The 23,471-nt window shown below is 40.0% G+C and overlaps 1 protein-coding gene across 2 annotated transcripts in view; it reads left to right on the top strand.

Annotated features, from left to right (window-relative positions):
• LOC117514918 (FERM and PDZ domain-containing protein 4-like) overlaps positions 1-23,471 on the top strand; it is a 200,343-nt gene that overhangs the window by 140,986 nt on the left and 35,886 nt on the right. For both annotated transcript variants that reach the window (XM_034175499.1, XM_034175492.1), the window contains 5 exons: positions 1,485-1,636; positions 10,389-10,491; positions 12,507-12,552; positions 15,041-15,145; positions 15,400-15,507. In XM_034175499.1, the coding sequence (XP_034031390.1) occupies positions 1,485-1,636; positions 10,389-10,491; positions 12,507-12,552; positions 15,041-15,145; positions 15,400-15,507 (514 nt within the window). The remainder of the gene's footprint in view (positions 1-1,484; positions 1,637-10,388; positions 10,492-12,506; positions 12,553-15,040; positions 15,146-15,399; positions 15,508-23,471) is intronic.

Here is a 23,471-nt window from a genome sequence, read left to right as displayed (position 1 = left end):
TTTAATTTAATTTAATTTAATTAGCGTATAATGCACCAAATCACATCAAAAGCCATCTCAAGGTGCCTTACATAAAACAAGTCAACATAAAATTGAATAAATAATTAAAAATAAAAAAAATTCAAATACATAAATAAAAACAGAAGTAAAAGAATAAAACAAATACAAATAAAAACTATCCATGAGAAAGAGAATAAAAATAGGTTTTGAGTCTTGCTTGCAGTCTGAGTTTTATTCTATTTTTGTCATCTGGCAGTGGGTGCACTGACACCTGCTTTTCCAGTAGGGGGTGCTGCAGTGCTCCAGCTCTCCCACTTCACATGGCTATGCCCCAACTAAATTTGTGCCAAGAGTTATAGACAGCCCAGTCTCACTTTTTTTTTTTTTTTTTGTGCTCCCATGACGAAATGAGTCAAATTTTCATGACGGTTTTTTTTATTTTAACTCTCTATTCCTAACCCTACTCCTACCCCCAACCATAACCTAATCCTACTCCTTCCCCCCTCCCCGCTTCACTTTTAATTTCATGCAGCCATCATGGAACAAATTAGAATTAATTTGTGCTGCCGTGATGAAAATGAGGCGCTTTTCCTCACAATATCACAAACCAGATTAATGTATATTTCGTGCTGCTGAATCACGACTTGCTGTAAGACCAGGTTGGTTGTAGAACATGCGCTGTATAGATCATGGTTTGGGGCCTTGATGCCAAAACTAACTGAAACTAAAACCAACTAACTTGAAAGTTAAGCTAATATAAATTTATGTGGATTAAAAAAAAACAAAAAAAAAACCTTTAAACCAACAAAATGCAAAGCAAATTAAATATAATCCAAACTAAAAAGTTGTATGAATCTAAAATGAACTGAAAATGGAACAGGACATAAACTTAAACTGAATCCTAAATTAAGTGAGTATAAAACAAGCTGAATATAAAAATAATTCATAATAGAGAGAAGAAAAAAAACAACAAAATGATCAGGAGGAGGTGAAAATAACTTGAAAAGCTCTTTATAGGGTGAATGTCAAAAAAGGTGTTGAGGCTTTTACACATTAAAATGAATAATTGTGACTTGAATTAGTAATCAATAGACATTTATTTGAGATAGTCTGTCAATTTTCATGTGGATATAAATTTGTTTCAGTTTGCAGTTCCAAAGAGTTTTATGAATTCAGGACGTGGGTTGTCATTCGTAAGTGGCTCTTAAGCATACATATTTATGGTAATGACCAAACCCCAGATGGAGAGCTGATTTATGATGCGCCGGTCTAAGGACTGACATAATTCATCTCTCGTTTATGTGTATTTAAGCTCAAACTAAATTGGATTGTGGTTTTAAATGTCTTGTTTGGATGTTAATTTGTGCCTATCACCCAATTCTATTCAAGGTTCTTGCTTTGTTTAATTAATTTTTTTACAGTTTATTGATTTTGGTTACATTTGTGTGACTTGTTCTGTGTTCTTCCTCTCCTGCATCTACCAGCCAAGTGTCCCAGAGCAGCTCCCTGGAGGAGGTTCATCAAGAAGGGGTCCCTCCTGCACCTCGGCTTGTCGAGATGAGGCGAGACCCTATCCTTGGTTTTGGCTTTGTGGCAGGAAGTGAAAAGCCGGTGGTGGTCCGTTCTGTGACACCAGGTCAGTTTATAAATGTCATAAATGTTATAAATATCAATCCTATAATTCTTGACAAAATTCCAGGAGAAGCAGAACCTTCATAAATACCCAGGAAAATGCTTGCTGTGACTACAGACAGACAGCTTTTTCTTGGTGGGCTATATTTTCCAGAGACACACTAGAGCAGAGTACACTTAGTGTCGACAGAGGCATAACCGTGTGACAGACTGGCATAAAACAAGTTGTTGGTATTCTGGTCGAAATTAGAGTCAGGTCCTCAGGTTGAAAGCAGCTCTCTCTAAAAATACCTCGTTGTTTCCAAGAGTAAGCACCCTATATTCTATTTAGCACAAAGGTTGACCTTCTTTCCAGTGAGTCATTACAAGTCTACTGCAGATTGGCTTGGGTATTCCACTATTTTCTACAGACACCTGGAAAAAAATTGCTCTTGGTGTCGCTATGTTTACAGTGCTTACTCTGCCTACATCATGACTAACCCATATTGGGAAAAGAGAGGAATTGTGGCTGACACTATGCGAAACTTGGGTGGGATGAATGAAGGCCAAACACTCACCTATCTTTGAGTTAAAGGCAAGCTAAGTTAACAGGCTAAGCTTGCTTTGGGTGTTTATTAAAATATTTTGGGGACTGAGTGATGCCTCTCATACTGGTTTACTTTGGTGTGGGCATTAAAATTATGATCCACTTATTTTCTCAGTAATTGCGGATTAAGTGGATCTAACAGATCAGGCTACCGATAGCTAGTAAATATGCTAATGCCATTAGTATACAGCAGTGAATAAGGTGAAAATCTCACTCGATGCAAATAGACATCTTAGATGATCCATTAGGGTAATTAACTAAACAACAAGCCATATCATTGCAGATATTTGAAATAAAATTGTCAGCAGACACATTCGTCTAAACATCTAGCAGCTGCAACTAATAGTCTCTGAGTCAACACACAAGTTGTCACTTAGTGCGGCTGATGCCTCTAGTTATGCATAAAAGTATGGCTTAAAACTTAATGTAAATTGAACTAGGAATTTAGAAACAAACATACAACAAAAAGTCACATCATCCTATTGTCATGGAGGGGTAATTGAGCCTGGTTCTGCTGGAGGATTCTTCCTGTTAAAAGGGAGTTTTTCCTTCCCACTGTTGCCAAGTGCTTGCTCACAGAGGGTCGTTTTGACCGTTGGGGTTTTTTCCGTAATTATTGTATGGCCTTGCCTTACAATATAAGGCGCCTTGAGGCAACTGTTTGTTGTGATTTGGTGCTATATAAATAAAATTGATTTGATTTCATTAATTAATGATAGATACCAAAACCATTTTTTTGTACTAGCTGTGAACATTTTTTTCTTTTTCTCCTTTAAAATTTGACATTTTAATATGGGCATCTATGGCAAAGTACTCACTTTTGGAGCCAACCTCAAGTAATCAGTCAAGGAATTGCAACTTTTTTATTTTCCGGGTATTCGCGGTTTTACAGTATCCCAGAATCCTCTGCGCACTGGTTAGGGAGGCTTGATAATGGCTCAGCTTAATGCTAATTTTAACATTGAAAATGCCGTAGACATGCTAACATGTTAGCATCGGTCCTGTTTTTAAGTTATAAAATACATCTATCAACTGTTTCAGAAGATTATAACAGGTCAGTTTAACATTAAAAAAAGGTAAATATTACTCACAGACATATGCTTTTTATGATTTTACCGGGGAAAAATTAAGACAAAGTGTAATAAAACAAAGAATCAACGAAGCAGCAGATTGGTTCAAGGTTCAAAGCAAAGCCGCATTGCAGAAACGGATGATTATACAGACCCACTGCAGGGTCTTTGATCAATGTAGAGAAATGATCATTTTCCTGACAAACACCCCCCAAAACAGCGGCCACTCTGAAGGACCGAAAAGGGAATCATTAAGCAAAATGCTATTGATGTCGATGGATCAAATCATTTCTTAAGGATACCCGAAAAGAACCAATTCCTGACACGCAACCCTAACAGCAATGTTTTTTTTTTCTATAAAACTCACATTAAAGACTCACAATTATCTTAGTTAAACACCTAAATACATATTTTGGTTAAACTCACCTCCATAATGACGCAATGTTGCAAACAAGTTGCTTGTCCATTCCACCACCAGCAAATGCTTGTTTACACTGACAATGAAATCTCGGCCTCCCCAGTAAGAACGTGATTATGCGCGAGATTTGACACCGTAAAGGCGGCAATAGAAGAAGAACCCTCAAAGCTTGCTGTTTGGAAATGCCCCATTCTGACTCTGGTGATTAGCATAGCATTTGCCAATGGGGAGTGAAAAGTTGCTTACCATTGATCAATACCGAGATCTGCCAGACTGCCCAGGAGCTAAGTCGAAGTCAGTCAGGCAGCGCTAATGCTTGTCATGATCCAACTGTCACCTCTGCTAGTACACTATTACCGCTCCATTCCCCTCTACTGGCCAATGTCAGAGGCTTGACTGGACGCACCACCTTCTTTGGGTCTCTTGGGTATAAAGAAAGGTGAAGGAATATGTAGAACCTTTCTCGAGGACACACCAGTAGCAAGTGATGCAATTGTCGTTACATCAAGTTTATACAGGCAACATCACCTGATGTCACAAACGTTACATCGACGATCAACGACGCCAAGCTACGCTACTGCTTCGAGTACTACCCTACAAATGTGCCCACCCTCCAACACTCACTCCCTCACTCATCTTCAACTGCTTTCTACAATTAAGGGGCATGGGGGAGCTGGAGCGCCCTCTGACAGTGGCAGTTAAACTACATCCAAACACTGAGCGCCGCCATTATAATACCGCCCCCTGTTGGGCTACATAGAGTGGTGTTGGAGACAGTGAACGTGAACCCCTGGAGCTCGACTTAACCAGTGTTTCACAGAGATTTTTGTGAATCTGCTATGTCAGCCAGCACCAGCTACTTCACGTCATAGTGCGAATGGGCCTCAGTATGGCAGTATGAGGGAAGGATGACTCAGCAAAGATAAGCGGCTCACTGTATTATCAGTCATTTTAAAAAGTTTCTTTACGTTTAGTGAAGTAAATATGTACGTTGTCCTCTGCAGGGACCCAATCTGTCGACAGGACACTTCTGACATTTTCACCTGGTCTGTGGTGAATCAGATTTGTCAGTGTTTTTAGCTTACCAAGAGCAATTACATTAACTAGCTGGTTACCCAGGTATCCTGTGATCTTGTTTGCATTTTAAATCAATGTGCTGATTTATTTCGTTTTTTCTTCCCCCAAGTGAACAAAATGACCATTAAACATCCAAAAATAGAACACTGGCTGAAAATATCAAACTTCTTTTAAAAAAGGGTGATCTTTAGTCATGTCAGCTAATATGAAATGAAAATAAATCAAAACAGACACAATATACACAATCAACCTTCAGTTAAAAATAATAGCGCACACTTTTGACCACATTTTGACCACGTCAGATATAATTACTACTCTGACAGTTTAAGTTTAATTGTTAAAGCCTTCTTTTATGTTGTGATACAGCCAAATTACTGGAACAGTATTTGAACTGATGAAATGGCTCGAACAAGCCATTTTGATTTTTAGATTTTCTGGCTTTCATTGTTGTCTGTAACAGCCAGTAATACTATGAGCTCCCATATACATAAATTCATCTCACAGCCCTCTCCTGTGAATTCAAAGCATGCTGACCTTTGCCTACTTTTTCATGGTGACACCAGCAAGTATTGAAATAATAAGTGCCCGAGTACTTGTTCCTCTGCTCCATAGTAACCAATCCGGTAAGCACTACTGGGCCGTCATAACAGATCTCTGTCTTGATTTTTGATGCAAAATAAAACAGACAATATTTGCTGAAACCATACTGATTGATGCAGATTATAGCATTTATGTAAAGTTATTTTTAAAAGCCACCATCTGTCTTTGGCTGCAGACTTATGGTGCTGTGGATTTGTGTTGATGTGCCATTCAAACAACAATTAAGTTTTATGGAGAGACTCGTCTCCATCTGGTGGCATATTTTCATCATGCTCTGTTTTCAGCTTTGATAAACCAGACATCTTCTCAGCCACCATGCATGCGTCATTTACAGTCAGGTCCATAAGGAGTTTAACAGTGATGTCATTTTTGTAATTGTGCCTGTGCACCACCATAATGAAGTTAATATGAAACAATCAACATGTAAAATGCTGCATTAACTATTTAAAAATTACAGCCAGTTTTAAACATATGGTGCATCCAGAAAGTATTCACGGCGCTTAACTTTTTTCCACAATTTGTTTTGTTTGTTTTTTTTCTAAAATTGAGTAAATTAATTTTCCCTCAAGATTCTACTCACAACACCCCATAATGACAACATGAAATAAGATTTCTTTGCCAATTTAATAAAAATAATGAATGTCCTTATGTCAAGCCTTATTTAAAAAATTAATTTTATCCATTTTGGAACAAGGATAACAAATGTGGAGAAAGACAAGCGCTGTGAAGATCTACTGGATGCAATGTAGCAGGGTGGGGGCATTGAAGATGGGTCGTGGCTGGGTCTTCCTGTTGGGGAAAGTGTAGTGACACGGACCCACAACAGGGGGCGCAAATGAACGGTCAATAGATGAGCCAAAAGGTAACAATTTAATGTTGTGAATGTGCACAACGAATATACAGACAATCACAGAATCTGATAGCAGTCAATACACAAAGGTGACGTGTGGGCAGGCTCAAGGATAGAAGACGTCTGTCCTGAGAAGAGCCGGAACCACACAATTTCCGCCGCCACTGAACCTGGTGAATACTGGAGCCACCAAGTCCCGAATTCCCAGGTGATCACCGTCCCCGACTGTCGGATCTGGTACTGCTGGCGAGGAGCACAAACAGTGAGATGTGGGTGTGTGCACACCCAGTAACAAAAACAGTCAGAAGGTGGAAAGTCACCTCCACCTCTAATCACACACTCGTGCAGCTCCTGTTAACCACTTATCTGGTTTGGGTGTGAAGCGAAGCCGTCGCTGTTCACACCGAACGCCAATCCAGCAGATAAGTCACACAACAGGAAAGCGGCTGCAAAAAGAGTTCAGACTATGACACAGTTTTCAGTACAGCAGAGAATTACCTTCCCAGGTAGATGATATCTCGGCAGCGAGGTGGAGATGACATCCGGCTTTTATGGAGTGATGACATGACGGGTGACAGCTGTCATGAGTTGATGTGTGACAGCTGTCACTCCCGGTTGTGTCCGTGGCGGCAGCGCCCTCTCGTGCCTGAAGCCCGCACTTCAGGCAGGGCGCCCTCTGGTGGTGGACCAGCAGTACCTCCTCTTCTGGCGGCCCACACAACACTTCCAGCATGACAATCACCCCAAACAGACAGCAGGGCAACTAAGCAAGGGCTCCGTAAGAATCATTTCAAGGTTCTGGAGTGGCCTGGCCAGTCTCCAGACCTGAACTCAATAGAAAATCTTTAGAGGAAGCTGAAACTCCAAACCTGAAAGATCTGGAGAAGATCTGTATGGAGGAGTGGACCAATATCCCTGTTGCAGTGTGTGAAAACTTGGTGAAAAACTACAGGAAACATCTGACCTCTGTAATGGCAGACAAATGTTTCTTTATCAATTGTTATGGTCTGTTTTTCTAGGGGATCAAATACTTATTTCATGCAATAAAATGCAAATTAATTATTTAAAAATCATACAATGTGATTTTCTGGATTTTTTTTTTTTTTTAAGATTCTGTCTCTCAAATATTATTTTCCACACTGTAAATCTGGAAGAATGAAATGGGTGATAATACTGCAGCAGACTTGCTTTGCAGGGGTGGGGTGATCAGGATATCTTACCCGCTACCCAATCATAAGTGGGAAGGTCAAATAATACATGACCAGGGGAAAAATATAGATGTAAATTGAGAGAAATTACACATAAAAGGGGTCAGTCAATTCAGAATGGAGGATCTTGCTTCAGTAGCCAACCTCTGTGCATCCACAAGTAGATATGTGTTCAAGATGGGATTAGACTTTTATCAAATGGCCTGTAATCAGTCCAGGACAAGACCACATCATTGAGACATATAGTACCAATGTTTTTTTTCCCACTTTGTCAACCATAAATCTCGATAGAATGAAATGAGTTATAATACTGCAGCAGACTTGTTTTGCAGGGGTGGGGGAAGATATCCAGGGTGGGGTTAAGATATCCTTCGACAACATCCCCCAGGGAGGAAGATATCCCCTGGATTGGGGGGGGGTATCCAGGTGGAAGTTAACCTGAGAAACTAGCACTCAGAATGTATTGGCTGCACGTCCCATATGGCTGGCTCTGATTGGCTGATTTCCAGTCTGATATTTTCCCATATCAGACAGTTACCATGACAATCGGTCCGGATTGCGTATTGCATTTTTTGCAAACCAGAAAGCTGAAAACACATTTCAAAAAACCAAGATGGACATGAACATACGCCATAAACATCTAAACAGCATCAGACAAAACACACAAATTGAAAGCTTACCAGCTAATGACTGGACCATCTGTGAGCAAGTTCTTCATGGAGGTAAAGTGAACGGGTCTGACTACGAGCCCCAAAGACTTCAGACTTCAGACAACTTTATTGATCCCAAAAAAGGGCAATTATGTTTACACTCCAATTACCTCAGACAAGATACAGCAATTAATCCACAATTACTACTTGTTTACCGTAATAATGGCACACATCAAAATTAAAGACAACACATATACATTTGACACTGTTTATGTGCACTAAACTTGAAGCAGTCCGTCATCCGAATTGAGGTAAAGTGGGTTAAGGCCGCTGCAACTGTAAGTCACGCCACCAAGACCAGCTTGAGAGAGGACGAGGCCTGCCGCAGGGAGGGAGGGGCAGAGAGTAGCCCAGTGTCCAGACAGACAGCCCGGAAGGCACGTGAGGTGCCATCGACAGGCCTTATCTGTCCATCCTGGGGGGGATCCCAGTCCTGAATCAGTCCACCAGAGTCACAAGGTCCCACAGTCAACATCTCAGGACTGGGAAGGGAGGGAGGAAGAGTGGGGGGAGATGAGGAGTGAGGCTATCAGGAGTGTTCCTCGGGGGGAGGATTTTAAGATCAAGATCAGGACAAGGACAAGATCAGATTAGATAGAACTTTATTGATCCCTTGGGAAGACGCCCTCAGGGAAATTGAAAACTGACACCCTGAGGGAGACAAGTATCTTGCCAAAAGATGAACAAGCGAGACTACCATGAGGAATGACAACCCTGAAGAGGGGCTGACGGTCAAGGCCATTCACAACATTCACACCAAATTTGGAGGCAAAATGGACAAATTTCAACCATGAAAATTGTTTTGTTGAATTTAGTGTTTGACCTTCCTGTGACCTTGACCTTTGACCTTAAGCTTAATCCTGTTTTTGTGCTGAAAGTTATGTCGATAGGACTGCTATATGTGAACTTACAAAAGTCTGCAATGATGATTTATATGCTTTGTCATACCTTTAAAATATCTAAATTTTGTAAGGTGTTTTTCATGATGATGTCATCACATGATGTCATAACTTAACACTTTTGATATATTCTGAATCCTCTGATCAAGGTCTTTAATTTGATGGATTACACCACGTTTTCCTCAAATCTGTAATTTGACCTAATTTAGGTCACTTTTGACCTTAAGGTAAACTCTGAAGGTCAAGGCTGATCGCTTATCCCAGGTAATGGGTTATGGGCAAGGCCAATCACTATATTCAATCCAAATGTGGAGGCAAAATTTAAAAAATTGTGACAGGAAAGTTGTTTTGTTGAATTTAGTGTTTGCCTTCCTGTGACCTAGACCTTTGACATTAAGCTTGATCCTTTTGGGTGCTGAAAGGTATCACCGTAGGACTGCTATATGTGAACTTAGAAGAGTCTGCAATGATGATTTACATGCTTTGTCACACCCTAACTGAGCTTCAAACCCTCACTTCAGAAACTTGTGGGTGATGTCATGGACGGATGGTCCAGTAAATGTAATGTCATGATCATGCAGGGGACTGTTTTCTCTACATGCTGGAAATAAATGTTCATTTACATGCAAAGTCTGTGTCTGCGTCCTGCATCTGGGTTCTATGTCTTGTTATATCGGTCTGTTTCACTATTACTTTGCCCTTTCTACCAAAAGGGATTGTAGATATGCACAGTGAGAGCTGTGCATTCAAGTTCAAATTGCTAAATTGAAATAGTCCCAAGTGGTGCTACTGTGATGGTCATGAGAAGTGGACTCAACACAGGGAGTAGATATCGTTGTCTTATTGGGACTCTGGAAAGTTATTCCATACTGTTAGGATAACTTTCTGTCAAGTTATCAGGAGATTTCATTGCAAAACGACACAAATGCTTGAAAGGATGACTGAGAACACATCAACACACATAGTGTCAATTTCATTTTACAAGAGAAGCGTATAATTCTCTCCTAGATATGTTGTTTGTTGTAATTGACTGGCCGATTGGCAAATTTCTGCCAAAACCACTGACTGCTCTTGCCTGTTGACTCCAGTGGCAGTGCAGTGATCAAGTGACTCAGCATCTTGATAATCAATCAGTGCTGAATTCCAAGCAGAGAGTTTAACTGATTAATGTTCTATTTCAAGTTGCTGGCCAATAGAGGGGGTGTATATGCTTGAGGACACGTGGTAGAATAATACTTCTTATAAGAGTTGAGACAAATATACAGTGTAGGCATGTAAACAAATTCCCTCAGTGCCAACAGATTATTTTTATGAACACAGTTTGATTTATCTGTGCAGGTGGTCCTTCAGAGGGCAAACTGATGCCACGCGATGAGATCATCGTGATCAACGATGAGCCCGTCAGTTCGGCTCCCAGAGAACGGGTCATCGACCTTGTCAGGTGCCAGAATTTTAGACAATTCCTTGGTTTCTGCTTCAGTTTCTGCTTCCCACGTGTGCATACAAATATTTAGAAATATAAAAATTTAGTAGATCAAAAGAGTGTATTGATACCACATTAGGCATGTAGGGTAAATGCTACATGGGTGAGCATGATGATAGTCAGGACTACGGCAATCTGAAATGTAACCCATCTGACCATTATTTTCAACCAAATGGCAACCTCTGGCTGACCATTTCAAGGAAAGCCATATTATCCCTGGATGTGTGTGCCACATTTGATCCAAATCAGGTTGAGAATCAAGTTCCTTGACTTTGATTTTTTTTTTAAATGAATTCGTTCTGGGCAATTTTGGGATCAGGTTTGACTGACATATAAAATTTTGTAGAGATCGTCAAAAGGACCTGGAAGGAGTAGCCCAACAAACACAGAGGCAGACATGACCTTGGCCTCAATAATTGAACTTTGGTAACTTTGTCCTTGCTGGTCAATTGCAAAGCCCACTTCCATATGCATGCCAAGTTCAGTAAAAAGCAGAGTGAAAACACTGTGACACCAGTGACTGACCTTTTGGTAAATTTGATCTCACTGGGCAATTCCAGAACCCATCTACATGTATGTGCCTACATTGATGCACACTGGAGTGACCACTATGACCCTGAGCTTTGCTGAAAAAGCCCTTTTAAGGGTAACTTCATCCACATATCACATTTGCTAGAATTCACACCAAGGACCTGAGAGGAATAGGGGAACAAACACACAGATACCTATAGCAGGGGAAATCGGGGCACAGTGAATCAGTAGCTATATCTGCAAAACTACATATATATTTGCAGCAGTTATGCCATATTTTTATGCATAAAGACACCCCCTTATAAATTAGTGTTTTGTTTTTGGATACATTAAGGGTAAAACAAAGTAGCAAGTGAAGTCAGTTTTTTTCTATCAAAAGTCAATTTTGTGAATGTCACTGTCTTTGTATTTATTTTTCACAACAAAGGAAAGGTGGCCAAAAAAACTGTTATTAATTAGAAGACTACCCCGCCCAGCTGATGAGCATGTGTTATGTCTTCTCCAGACTATCAGCTATTTGATAACGTGACTCATGTATGTCACATCATGTATGTCGCATCTGGGGCACAGTGAATCGGGGCGCAATGAATCAGTCTAGAAAGTGATTTACTAAGCCCCATGACAAATATTACTTGTTGAAGCTTATACATTTATTTTTCCATGAATTATTTCTATAATTTCTGTATATAAACAACTGTTTTCACATTTCAACAGAAATGATGACAGTTGTATTTCTGATATTTGCTAAAGGACTTATGTCACTATATAAGATGCTCACACATTACATAGCTGGTTTGTATATGCATCAGCATATATTTAATAATTTTGGAGAATTCTTAATAATCGTGTGTTTTTTCATTATATTCTAAGTTGATACACTGTGTCCCAGACACTGATTCACTGTGCCCCTTGAATTAATGTTCGGGGCACAGTGAATCAAAAATTTTAAAATCAATTTTAAACACCTGTAAATTACACTTGGGGAGAAATAAATAACACAGCCTTATAAACAATAACTTGCTGTATTAAATCCATAATAGAATAACCTAAACCACGTGTTTATGCTGCCGCAAAACAACATTTCTGATCCACTGTGCCCCGGTTTCCCCTATTATAAGCATGGCGAGAGATTTTGACCTTGAACACTGAAGTTGATCAGTGACCAATCCTAATGAAAATCCTATTCCTCCGCTCATCTATAAGCTCAATGTGTAATACCAAGTTTGACCAAAATCTGATTTGGCATTCTAAACATACTTAACATTGATCAAAGAGAGTTATGCGTCTGCAGCTGCCCTAAAAAGCTGTTCGCAATTCCAGTGCTCACACTTGGCTTTATGGAGTTGCAGCTTGTGATTAGAGAAGCATCTCTTTGCATTTATTTCAAGCTAATGAACTTTTTGCATCTTTATTTTTTTCCTTGATTTGTTGTCTTGCTTCAGGAGCTGCAAAGAATCCATCCTACTGACAGTTGTTCAACCATATCCTGTGAGTAGCTCATCTCCGAGCTGTAAAAAGACGACTTCATCACATGTGAAGAGACGTGGCCCCATTTGTGAAAATCCTATATGATGTTATCGCAATAATATAGTGGACCTGAAAATAACCATTTGTGGGAAAAAAATTGAAAATGCAAAATTCTTGTCTCATATCTGAGATGACATTTAGTCTACATGACTAAATGTGGATTTATACTGTATTTCATATGGGACTGTGAGACAGGACAACGTCAATATAATTATGTCAAATTCATGTGGGATTTTCAAATTAAAACTGCTTCAAAAAATGAAATACGTATACCCATTCAGTTACTGAAAAGTTAGATTTGGAGGACAGAAGACTAACTGCACATAACTCCTACTACAGATCTGGATCACAAGTAAGTTTTGTTTGTACCTATGGAAAAACTCAAAATTCGTGAAGATTGATGAATGGAGGAAATTGTCTTAAATCACAAACACACCTCATTTATAAATGAATATGTTAGTATGAGTGGTTCTTGCATGCCCAGTGTTTTATGATGATAAGAAGAAGAAAGTCCTGCATACTCTTTGAGTCCCGTTGGTTTTGGTGCTTATGCTCAGATTTTTTAGTGTGAAACATGTTACTTCCCAAGCCAGAGCTGGCCCCCATTAACAGTTAGGCTGCCTCAGACGATGCAGATGATGTGTGTTGTGCAAGGACCAGCCCAGTCTCACATTTTTTTTTTCGTGCTCCTGTCACGAAATGAGTTGAATTTTCGTGATGGAGCTTTTTTTTAACTCACTATTACTAACCCTACTCCTCCACTCAACCCTAACCTTAAGCATAACCTGACCCTACTCTTTCCTGACCTCCCTGCTTCACTTTTAATTTCGTGCAGCCATCACAGAATGAATTAGAATGAATTTGTGCTGCCGTGACAAAAATGAGGCGCTTTTCGTCACAATATCACAAACAAATAGATTAATGTATATTTCGTGCTGCTGAATCATGAATTGCCATGAGACTGGATTGGCAAGGACAGATAACATAAACTGGAATCAAATCCAGGTCTATATATTTGAAGCCCATACCTTCACCACTGGATGGATGGATGGATGGATGGATGGATGGATGGATGGATGGATGGATGGATGGATAGATAGATAGATAGATAGATAGATAGATAGATAGATAGATAGATAGATAGATAGATAGATAGATAGATAGATAGATAGATAGATAGATAGATAGATAGATAGATAGATAGATAGATAGATCGAACGATCTTTATTAATCCCTTGGGAAGACTCCCTCAGGGAAACTGAGGTTCCAGCAGCATTGTATTGTAGCACATACAGCAAGAAGCTCAAAGAGCATCAAAAGTGAAAGTAAAAAAACAATATGCAAATATAAATGTATATACCACTGACTGAGAGTCGAAAGAAAAATTCCAAGGGTTACAGAAACAAATGTGAAGACCTCTAAACCACAACTGGTTCTCATCGAAGAGAAGGTGTTGTTTGCCTTATGACTGCTGCCATTTTTGTTAGGAGTCGCCACAGTGGATCCAGCACAGATCCGCATTGGAATTTGAAATGTCTTACGCTGGTTTCCCTTCTCGATGTAACTCCAGTTATATCCAGAGAAAGAGGTCTGAAAAAACACTTCTGAAGAGGTCTTCCATCCAAGTACTAACTAGGACCCACTCTGCCAAGCTTCTGATGGGATCACTCTTACACAGAGCAGAAGAGAAGAAGATGTAGAAATATGTCTTGTGTTGGTCCTATGTCCCATTGGTGCTGGTGGTTGTCCCTGGATTCCATTGCAAGAAGAGTCTACAACTCCCCTTGGATGAGATGCCAGTCCAGCACATGTTACTTGCATGAGACTGGCATCCTGTCAAGGTGGCGTCGTGGACTCTCATCCACTTTACACTACGGAATCCAGAGATAAGCACTAACACCAATGGTCCCCAGGGCCTATATAGGACTTACCTCTATAGGAAGTAGTCCTGTGAAACTATCCTGTGCACCGGCAACATTTCCTGTATGTTCATTTTGTGAATTGTTTTGTAATTTATGTCTGTAGCATCGCCCAAGCAGAGGGTCACCCCTTTGAGTCTGGTCTGCTTGAGGTTTCTTCCTCAGAGGGAGTTTTTCCTTACCACTGTTGCTCTGGGGGTTGGTAAGGTTAGACCTTACTTGTGTGAAGCACCTTGAGGCAACCTTGTTGTGATTTGGTGCTATATAAATGAAAATAAATTCAAACTGAAATTGAAATTTTACAGCTGGGTGGACTGAGAAAACACACAAGAAGGTTCTTGTTCAAGGCAGCATGACTGGTAATCAAACTCAGGTCGACATAATGGTAGCCCAAAACTGAGCTACCCACTCTGCTCATGAGGGTTGTTTAAAAAACAAACTGCAAATTCATTTCAGTGCAATTAAAAACAACCTGTACTCATGTTCACAAACTTTTTCTTTTTGTGTTGTTGCCCTGTCTGGATGTCTAGTCCCCTAAATCGGCATTCATCAGTGAAGCGACTAAAGCCAAGCTCAAGTCCAATCCGGTCAAAGTGCGCTTTGCAGAGGAGGTCATTATCAACGGACCAGTTCCTGTGAGTTCTACTGCACATGTACATTTGAACACGTCCATTCAGGCTCACATACAGTATGACTTACATAGACAAGGGCAGATGGGTGCCACTTAGTACGCATGAGGGACTCAAAAATGCTTGAGAGAGAGACAAAAAAAAAAATCAAGGAAAGCTCTTACCGTATCCGCAATTTGTTGTATTCTCCTCATGTAATCATCTTTTCTTGTCTTGCCAAAGTTGAAAGTGAAAATACATCTTCATATGTCTCTCTGCAGAACTTAGTAAAGGACAATTCTCTGCTGTTCATGCCAAATGTCCTGAAGGTCTACCTGGAGAATGCACAGACAAAGTCTTTTCGTTTCGACAGCAGTACCTCAATCAAGGTTTGTGTATCTGTGTGTAAGTGTGTATTTGCGTTCCATCCCTTAAGGCATGTTCGACGAAATGAGCTGTCTCCGCACCATCAGTAATTACAAAGTGAGAAATTAATTCAGAGGAAGAATTAGCAGCTGGTACATGAAACGAAAAATTGCTTCTTAATTTTTCTTTGTTTAAGCAGCTAAACTAATCAGGCAGTTGTGTTTTGAATGTGAAATTTGTCAACAATCACATTAACTCTCAGGGTTCCAGAAACATAAAACCCATTGATTTGGATTCACTGGCAAGTCCATGGATCAGAGAGCTAATGTTTTTGTGTTTCCTTGTAGAATCTGACATATGTATGTGCAGCCATGCTGCACTGTGTTCATCAGGTCTTAGGTAAAGTAGAATAGGTCCTGTTCAGTAATTTTGGCAAGACCAGGATCTGCACAAGTTTCTCCATATACAACTGGAGTTGCATCAGAAAGGGTATCTAGCATAAAACTTGTGCCAAATGGTAAATGGTAATGGTAAATGGACTGCATTTATATAGCGCTTTTCCATCTGTATCAGACGCTCAAAGCGCTTTACAATTATGCCTCACATTCACCCTGATGTTAGGGTGCTGCCATACAAGGCGCTCACTACACACCGGGAGCAATAGGGGATTAAAGGCCTTGCCCAAGGGCCCTTAGTGATTTTCCAGTCAGGTGGGGATTTGAACCCATGATCTTCTGGACTCAAGCCCAACGCCTTAACCACTAGACCATCACCTCCCAGTGCAGATCTCCACCTAATCTGATATGGTATATTTGTCTACTTTCTTCTCAAAATATCTAATCTGCATTGCACATCAGACATAATCTCTTAACAAGTAGAATTCCAGTAAGATATAAGGACTTGTTTTAAGACAATGCATTTTAAAGTTCTTGTGAACTGAAATGGTCAAGGATGAATGTTGGGAACAGAAAGTTGATAGAACTAATATTTTTGGAGAAATTAATGATATTAGCTAACAACAGTGAACAATGGATGCTGTGCTGCGATGCACAATGGAAGTTTGGGGTTTTAAATGTTGTTGCATTTCAAGTTATTGTAACAGTGTTGTTAGTGTTATTGATTTATCGTGTTTTTGTAGTTCAGTTGGTTTAGTCAGTTTAAATGTCATGTTGCCATTAACATGAATGAGAAGTGCAGTGCATTCCATGTCTTCCACTACTGTCTGTTTGTGGGTGTGTAAAATTAAAAGCACCTGCTTGCGGCAGAATGCAGAAAAGAGAAAAGTTCGGGCTTGGTTGTTGTTCTTCCAGTCAACTCGCCACAATATATTCAAAGAGAAGTGGCATCTGTGTACATGTATGCATGCGTGCAAGTGTATAACTTTGATTACGGACAAACTGGAGAGAGCTGACATTTGCTGTTTGGTATGCTGATGTATTTTTGGGCAAAGGATGAACATCGCCAAAATGGAACCTTGTTAAGGGCCCCTTCACACATAGTGCGAATTTGGTTGATTTGCGCATAAAGTGTGTATGAAGCAGGAATCATGTGCAAAAGATGTAAAATCGTAGCTGCCCCGTACACCTGTTGCTAGAACTAGTTGCGCACACCAACAGCTGAAAAACAGTGTGCACTGTGCCTCTCGTGGCAGGTGTCAGCCAAATTTCAGGTGACATGCACAAACATCTAACACCGCTCATTTGGCACATAGACAATGTGTGGCCATTCATACTATTAACATGACAACAATCAGCAGGCAATCATTGTCATGTTGGCAGTGAAATTTGTCGAGGTGCTCCATGAGTGTGGCTTTGGTGTGTGCGTTAAACTGAGAGGAGGTGTGGCTGCTGAAAGAAGTAGCTGTGGAGCTCTATCAACACATACTGTATTTGGATGGACGTGGACTAACAACTGCCCACTATAATGCATGTGTGTCTGCTTGCTGTCATCAGGTGGACATAAATAAATACATACATATATCACATGGCGGCGGGCTGCAGCGAGCGAGCGCGCACATACTGTAGCCCATGGATAGGCTGCCCCCAGATTGAAACGGACCGTCAGATCATAACACGCAGCGGGCCATTTGACTGTCACATCACCCACGTGAGCTCTGTTCCACATGATATGGCGTCAGTCCTGCGGCACACGTCCACAAGACACACGTGTTGGGCAGAACATGTGTGCAGGGCCAGCTGGATGCACCAGACCAGTAGATGTGGACATGATAAGTGGGAACTGCTTCATCATTTATATCATTTCATGACTGTATGTCTGTGACCACGGGTCATCTACAGAGGAACAGATGAATAATATTTGTATTAACCACTTGATAAGAGGTATTCAATAAAATGCAATGTTTTTATATGGTGTGCAGTTTTATTCTTTTTAAATACATCCATGTCCTTCCATATATGAGGCAGTTTCCCAACAGCTTTTACAGGATAGTGAGTGTAGCTCAGTGGTAAAGTTTCTGACTAGTAATCAGAGCTTTTTGTGCGGGTTCGATTCCTGTGGGCGGCATGTAATTTTTATTTATTTTTTTATTTTCACAGCAGCTGCTGTGAAAAGCTGCTGTGTTCCCCCTCTTATGAGCTGGTCTGACAGGTGTCGCCCTTAGTTGGACATAGTCGCACTATGTGTGAAGAGGCCCTAAGACTGTTTTTGCAGAAACTACGGATATTAAATAGCAACAATGAACAATGAACGTTGATAATTACATTCTCAACTAACACCATTCCAGCAGGGGTCGGTAAATCATCTATACATTAAAAGTGTACGTGTGTGCGTGATTTTATTTAGTAAGTTCAATACAAACACATAACATCAGTGTACAACCCCAATTCCAATGAAGTTGGGATGTTGTGCAAAATGTAAATAAAAACAAAATACAATGATTTGCAAATCCTCTTCAACCTATATTCAATTGAATACACTACAAGGACAAGATATTTAATGTTCAAACTGATAAACTTCATTGTTTTTGTGCAAATATTTGCTCATTTTGAAATGGATGCCTGCAATACATTTCAAAAAAGCTGGGACAGTGGTATGTTTACCACTGTGTTACATCACCTCTCCTTCTAACAGCACTCAATAAGCATTTGGGAACTGAAGACACTAATTGTGAGTGTCATGATTGGGTATAAAGGGAGCATCCCCAAAAGGCTCAGCCATTCACAAGCAAAGTTGGGGCAAGGCTCACCACTTTGTGAATGACTGGGTGAAAAAAAATAGTCCAACAGTTTAAGAACAATGTTTCTCAACGTTAAGTTGCAAGGAATTTAGGGATTCCATCATCTACAGTCCATAATATAATCAGAAGATGCAGAGAATCTGGAGAACTTTCTACACATAAGTGACAAGGCCTAAAACCAACATTGAATGGCCGTGACCTTCGATACATCAGGCGGCACTGCATTAAAAACTGACATCACTGTGTAAAGGATCTCACCGTGTGGGCTCAGGAACACTTCAGAAAACCACTGTCAGTGAACACAGTTCGTCACTACATCTACAAGTGCAAATTAAAACTCTACCATGCAAAGCGAAATCCATACATCAACAACAACCAAAAACACTGCCACCTTGTCTGGGCCCGAGCTTATTTGAAATGGACAGACGTAAAGTGGAAAAGTGTGTTGTGGTCTGATGAGTCCACATTTCAAATTGTTTTTTTTTTTTTTTTGAATTATGGACGTCGTGTCCTCCAGACAAAAGAAGAAGAAAAAAAACATCCGGATTGTTACCGGCGCAAAGTTCAAAAGTCAGCCTCTGTGTTGATATGGGGGTGTGTTAGTGCCCATGGCATGGGTAACTTACATATCTGTGGTGGCACCATCAATGCTGAAAGGTACATCCAGGTTTTGGAGGAACACATGCTGCCATCCAAGCAATGTTTTTTTCAGGGACGTCCCTGCTTTTTTCAGCAAGACAATGCCAAGCCATATTCTGCACGTTACAATAGCGTGGCTTCATAGTAAAAGAGTGTGGGTACTAGACTGGCCTGCCTGCAGTCCAAACCTGTCACCCATTGAAAATGTGTGGCGCATTATGAAGCGGAAAATACGACAACGGAGACCCCAGACGGTTGAACAACTGAAGTCGTACATCAAGCAAGAATGGGAAAGAATTCTTCAACAATTAGTGTCCTCAATTCCCAAATGCTTATTGAGTGTTGTTAGAAGGAATGGTGATGTAACACAGTGGTAAACATACCACTGTCCCAGCTTTTTTGAAACGTGTTGCAGGCATCCATTTCAAAATGAGCAAATATTTGCACAATAACAATAAAGTTTCTCAGTTTGAACATTAAATATCTTGTCTTTGTGGTGTATTCAATTGAATATAGGTTGAAGAGGATTTGCAAATCACTGTATTCTGTTTTTATTTACATTTTACACAATGTCCCAACTTCATTGGAATTGGGGTTGTAAATATGTTAAAAATACACGGATAAAACAATAAAGTGAAAACAGTTATTTCCTTTGTGGTTTAAAAATCAAGTTACAAAATAGAAGTAATAATAAAATAAAATAATAATAATAATGCTGATTATAATACTGATACTAATATAATACTGCTGATTATATACTCACACACAATTCCCACTAAATTTGCAAACTTTGCATAATTTATTACCACCCTTGAAAAATGTCAGCTCCCTAGTTTATAAATACTACCCAATCTAGAGCCCGTGGATCCCCACTGGCAGTGCACTAGTTTTGAGCTTTATTTTACTTGTATTACATATTTTACAAATAACGGCACCTGAAAAATCTTATGGTGAGTCAAAAAATGCTTTTACCAACTCTGATACAACTCAAAACAAGATATTTCCAAGACTCTTTTACTTAACAGCATTTTAACAAGTCATTATATCTTACTGGAATTTTACTTGCTAAGAGACTGTGGGCCTGATTTACCCAAAATCTATGCATTTTAAAACATGTATAAAAACCACAGCATTAGCAAAAAAAGTGCATGCTGATTGACTAATCATGTGCTAATTTTTCAACTAGCACATACTGTCCATGGAGTATATTTGACTTTATGAACATGCAATTTGAGTTCTGTCCACCCAAGGGTGCAAACGTTTGAGAGCCAACCTGCAACATGATTTTTCAAGGTCATAAGGGAATTTAACAGGTGCTGATAGTGCCTGCAGTTTGTATGTTTGAAACATTGGCATTAACCTATTGCACTTGAGAGACTGCTGCTGCCTCCTTGTGTAAGGAATTTGAATATAATCATTCATTGTAAATGTCAGGGATATTTAAAGAGTTAATGGTTTACTATGTGCTTATTTCTTTAAGAATAAATGTCTCCATTCTTAACAGGTGGACAACACAGGTGCACATATCAGATATGTGTAGGACATCAAAGCTGTACTCATGCACCATGCACTTCTTTTCTAACAAACAAAACCCTATTTCATATATATACAACCCCTGGCAAAAATTATGGAATCACCGGTCTCAGAGGACGTTCATTCAGTTGTTTAATTTTGTAGAAAAAAAGCAGATCACAGACATGACACAAAACTAAAGTCATTTCAAATGGCAACTTTCTGGCTTTAAGAAACACTATAAGAAATCAAGAAAAAAAAATTGTGGCAGTCAGTAACAGTTACTTTTTTAGACCAAGGAAGACATCAAAGCGTCAAGACAGAAAACTTAAAGCAATATGTCTCAAAAATCGGAAATGCACAACAAAACAAATGAGGAACGAATGGGAGGAAACTGGAGTCAACGTCTGTGACCGAACTGTAAGAAACCGCCTAAAGGAAATGGGATTTACATACAGAAAAGCTCAACGAAAGCCAGACACCTAAACAGAAAAAAACAAGGTTACAATGGGCTAAGGAAAAGCAATCGTGGACTGTGGATGACTGGATGAAAGTCATATTCAGTGATGAATCTCGAATCTGCATTGGGCAAGGTGATGATGCTGGAACTTTTGTTTGGTGCCGTTCCAATGAGATTTATAAAGATGACTGCCTAAAGAGAACATGTAAATTTCCACAGTCACTGATGATATGGGGCTGCATGTCAGGTAAAGGCACTGGGGAGATGGCTGTCAGTACATCATCAATAAATGCACAAGTTTACGTTGATATTTTGGACACTTTTCTTATCCCATCAATTGAAAGGATGTTTGGGGATGATGAAATCATTTTTCAAGATGATAATGCATCTTGCCATAGAGCAAAAACTGTGAAAACATTCCTTGCAAAAAGACACATAGGGTCAATGTCATGGCCTGCAAATAGTCCGGATCTTAATCCAATTGAAAATCTTTGGTGGAAGTTGAAGAAAATGGTAAATGACAAGGCTCCAACCTGCAAAGCTGATCTGGCAACAGCAATCAGAGAAAGTTGGAGCCAGATTGATGAAGAGTACTGTTTGTCACTCATTAAGTCCATGCCTCAGAGACTGCAAGCTGTTATAAAAGCCAGAGGTGGTGCAACAAAATACTAGTGATGTGTTGGAGCGTTCTTTTGTTTTTCATGATTCCATAATTTTTTCCTCAGAATTGAGTGATTCCATATTTTTTTCCCTCTGCTTGGTCTAAAAAGTAACCGTTACTGACTGCCACAATTATTTTTCCTGATTTCTTATAGTGTTTCTTAAAGCCAGAAAGTTGCCATTTGAAATGACTTTAGTTTTGTGTCATGTCTGTGATCTGCTTTTTTCCTACAAAATTAAACAACTGAATGAACATCCGACGAGGCCGGTGATTCCATAATTTTTGCCAGGGGTTGTATATACAAAAATATAAACACTTTTGGTTTTGCTCCCATTTTGTATGAGATGAACTCAAAGATCTAAAACTTTTTCCACATACACAATATCACCATTTCCCTCAAATATTGTTCACAAACCAGTCTAAATCTGTGATAGTGAGCACTTCTCCTTTGCTGAGATAATCCATCCCACCTCACAGGTGTGCCATACCAAGATGCTGATTAGACACCATGATTAGTGCACAGGTGTGCCTTAGACTGCCCACAATAAAAGGCCACTCTGAAAGGTGCAGTTTTGTTTTATTGGGGGGGGGATACCAGTCAGTATCTGGTGTGACCACCATTTGCCTCATGCAGTGCAACACATCTCCTTCGCATCATCCGTGAAGAGAACACCTCTCCAACGTGCCAAATGCCAGCGAATGTCAGCATTTGCCCACTCAAGTCGGTTACGATGACGAACTGGAGTCAGGTCGAGACCCCGATGAGGACGACCAGCATGCAGATGAGCTTCCCTGAGATGGTTTCTGACAGTTTGTGCAGAAATTCTTTGGTTATGCAAACCGATTGTTTCAGCAGCTGTCCGAGTGGCTGGTCTCAGACGATCTTGGAGGTGAACATGCTGGATGTGGAGGTCCTGGCCTGGTGTGGTTACACGTGGTCTGCGGTTGTGAGGCTGGTTGGATGTACTGCCAAATTCTCTGAAACACCTTTGGAGACGGCTTATGGTAGAGACATGAACATTCAATACATGAGCAACAGCTCTGGTTGACATTCCTGCTGTCAGCATGCCAATTGCACGCTCCCTCAAATCTTGCGACATCTGTGGCATTGTGCTGTGTGATAAAACTGCACCTTTCAGAGTGGCCTTTTATTGTGGGCAGTCTAAGGCACACCTGTGCACTAATCATGGTGTCTAATCAGCATCTTGATATGGCACACCTGTGAGGTGGGATGGATTATCTCAGCAAAGGAGAAGTGCTCACTATCACAGATTTAGACTGGTTTGTGAACAATATTTGAGAGAAATGGTGATATTGTGTATGTGGAAAATGTTTTAGATCTTTGAGTTCATCTCATACAAAATGGGAGCAAAACCAAAAGTGTTGCGTTTATATTTTTGTTGAGTATATATACATACAGTGAGGAAAATAAGTATTTGAACACCCTGTGATTTTGCAAGTTCTCCCACTTAGAAATCATGGAGGGGTCTGAAATGTTCATCTTAGGTGCATGTCCACT

Source organism: Thalassophryne amazonica, chromosome 1 (genome assembly GCF_902500255.1).
Source record: "Thalassophryne amazonica chromosome 1, fThaAma1.1, whole genome shotgun sequence".
NCBI classification, from domain to species: Eukaryota; Metazoa; Chordata; class Actinopteri; order Batrachoidiformes; family Batrachoididae; genus Thalassophryne; species Thalassophryne amazonica.
This window is presented reverse-complemented; position numbering and strand designations above follow the sequence as displayed.